The sequence below is a fragment of the Anoplophora glabripennis genome, unplaced genomic scaffold (genome assembly GCF_000390285.2).
Source record: "Anoplophora glabripennis isolate ALB-LARVAE unplaced genomic scaffold, Agla_2.0 scaffold964, whole genome shotgun sequence".
NCBI classification, from domain to species: Eukaryota; Metazoa; Arthropoda; class Insecta; order Coleoptera; family Cerambycidae; genus Anoplophora; species Anoplophora glabripennis.
In genome coordinates, this window is record NW_019417100.1 from 1 (window position 1) to 2,328 (window position 2,328).

General features: G+C 37.2%; 1 protein-coding gene across 1 annotated transcript; it reads left to right on the top strand.

Moving 5' to 3' along the window:
* Nucleotides 1-24: 24 nt before the first annotated feature.
* On the top strand, nt 25-1,987 carry LOC108912733 (WW domain-binding protein 11). The gene is made up of 5 exons (XM_018718062.1): nt 25-190; nt 249-374; nt 434-531; nt 600-857; nt 918-1,987. The coding sequence occupies exons 1-5, from the start codon at nt 127-129 to the stop codon at nt 1,767-1,769; spliced, it is 1,398 nt and encodes a 465-aa protein (XP_018573578.1). The 5' UTR covers nt 25-126; the 3' UTR covers nt 1,770-1,987.
* The last annotated feature ends 341 nt before the right edge of the window (nt 1,988-2,328 follow it).

Sequence of the window (2,328 nt, forward strand, 5' to 3'; positions counted from 1 at the left end):
ACTTAACGCAGTCTAAATTTTCTATGTTCAGTGATGAAGTAAACAGAAATAAATATTTTAAGGTTTTTAAAATTTCGTTGTAATATACTAAATAACATCTTAATTAGTAATAATATTTAGTTAAAAATGGGACGAAGATCAATAAACACCACCAAAAGTGGTAAATATATGAATCCCACAGACCAAGCAAGTAAGTTTTAGGATGTTTGTATATAGGTTAACTTTTTAAATAAAATTATTTTCATCAGGAAAAGAGGCTCGAAAGCAAGAGTTAAAGAAGAATAAAAAACAGCGGCAGATGGTAAGAGCTGCCGTTTTGAAGGGAAAGGATCCACAACAAATTTTAGAAGAAATGGAAAAAATTGACCAAATGGGTTCGTAATTTTTCTTTGATGTCTATTTTGTTTTGCTCCAAGCTAACTATATTTTACAGAATATAATGTAAATCAGCCATCACCGTTAAATGAAAAAGTTTTAAAAGATAAGAGAAAGAAATTACGGGATACTTTAGAAAGGGTGCTAATTATGTATGTAAGTATATAAAAAGAATTCTAATACTAGTTTCAGCATATCTTATTTGTTTATTGTTTTATTATTAGTATAAGGATGATCCTGAAAAGTGGTCCGACTTGAAACGAAAACAAAACGATTACGAACAGAAGAGAAATCAGTTAGTTGCATTTTATGAATCAGTAAAAAGTGCTCAACAAGTTACAGTAGATGAAATTCCACTCCCTCAGTTACCACAACAAGCAGCACCTGCTAATACAGCTGCACAAATTCCTTTGCCTACAAGTGAAAGAAGACAAGAACACACTATATATTCAATAGCGACAGCTTTAAAGTTTCAGGCACTGGTTAGTAGATGTAAGATGTTAATCACAAAACATTGATATTTAACGTCTTGTTTTTTATAGGGACAGCCAGTTAGAGAGCCTCCTGGATGTCCACCGGGTCCTCCTCCGGACATAAATGATGATGGAGAGGTAGAGGAATTCACCACAAAAGTGACAGAGGAGGAGAAAGAGGTGGAAGATGAAATTATAAACGATCCAGAGGTGGCGACTGTGAAACCTACCTCATTGCAACAGAAAATGGTAGCTCTTTCGGGGCAGAACGTAGACGAGTTTATGAAAGAAATGGAAACGGTTCAGAAAAAATTAGAATCAAGTAGGGAAGAAGAAAATAGGGCCAAACTCACAGCACATATCGAACCTTTGGTACCTCCGGGTACATCGGATACTCTACCTACCCTTCCTACTGCAAACCCACCTATGCCACCTCCTCACATGTTCCCGAGCGCAGGTATCAGACTACCACCAGGTCCGCCTCCTGGCAGGCCTTTAATGCCACCCGGACCGCCTCCTGGCTTGCCACCAAGGCTGCCGATTAGAATGCCACAAGTAACTCCCAGGATGATTCGCCTTCCCGGCCCTCCTTCAGGTATAGGCGGGCAAGGAGTTCAGCTTCTTCAGCCGAACGTCTTATCGGCTGCACCTCAGCTTATCAACCGCTCGGAATCCACCAAACAGGGTGCCACCATTTCCGCTAAGCCGCAAATTAGAAATTTAAGTGCCGATATCACACGTTTCGTTCCGTCTGCACTTAGGGTCAAAAGAGAAGACAAGAAACCTAAACAGAACCAGAGTGCCCTAGTTCGTGAATTAAAACAAAAGGAACTTACTATGCACCAGAATGCACTTGCCGGGCAACACACCAAAGACGACGCTTATAAACAGTTCATGCAAGAAATGGAACAGCTTTTGTAAAAAAAATTCAGAAGGGTACAACCTGCAGGATAATTCCAGTAATTTTACTCGTCTGATAACAAATTTATTTTTTGAATATGACTTCGACTTGAATTGCTTTGTAATTGGAAAGTTTTAATGTTAAACTGTACTGCATATTGTTTGATAGAGAAAAAAATATGGAGGTATCTTCTGCCACGAAAGAAAATTATTTATCTAAGGCTGTCTCCTTCCGAGTTAATATACAGGGTGTTTGGTAAGTCGATGCATTCCTTGCAGGAGGTTATAGTGCAAGTGATTTGTGATATATTTCCTTAATATACCATATTCCGAAAACGCTTAGTTTCTGATCTACAGGGTGATAAAGATTTAATAAAAAAATGCAAATTTATAAATATTGCGGAAACCGCTCAGAATATTTTAATTAAATTTTACAAGCTTTGACAATTAACAGCAATACGTGTTTTACGATAAAAATATTGTTTTTAGTTTTACCATCGATTCAGTTCCGGTTTCAATAATTTGAAAAATAGCAGAAATTATGCACTCAGCTTTTTTTTGTACCAATTTTATTACAAAA

Bases quoted from the DNA above. Each gene is read 5' to 3' on its own strand.
- LOC108912733 (XM_018718062.1), top strand. From the start codon at position 127: ATGGGACGAAGATCAATAAACACCACCAAAAGTGGTAAATATATGAAT. The intron at 191-248 runs GTAAGTTTTAGG...TATTTTCATCAG, and splicing joins GAATCCCACAGACCAAGCAA to GAAAAGAGGCTCGAAAGCAA. The intron at 532-599 runs GTAAGTATATAA...TTTTATTATTAG, and splicing joins AAAGGGTGCTAATTATGTAT to TATAAGGATGATCCTGAAAA.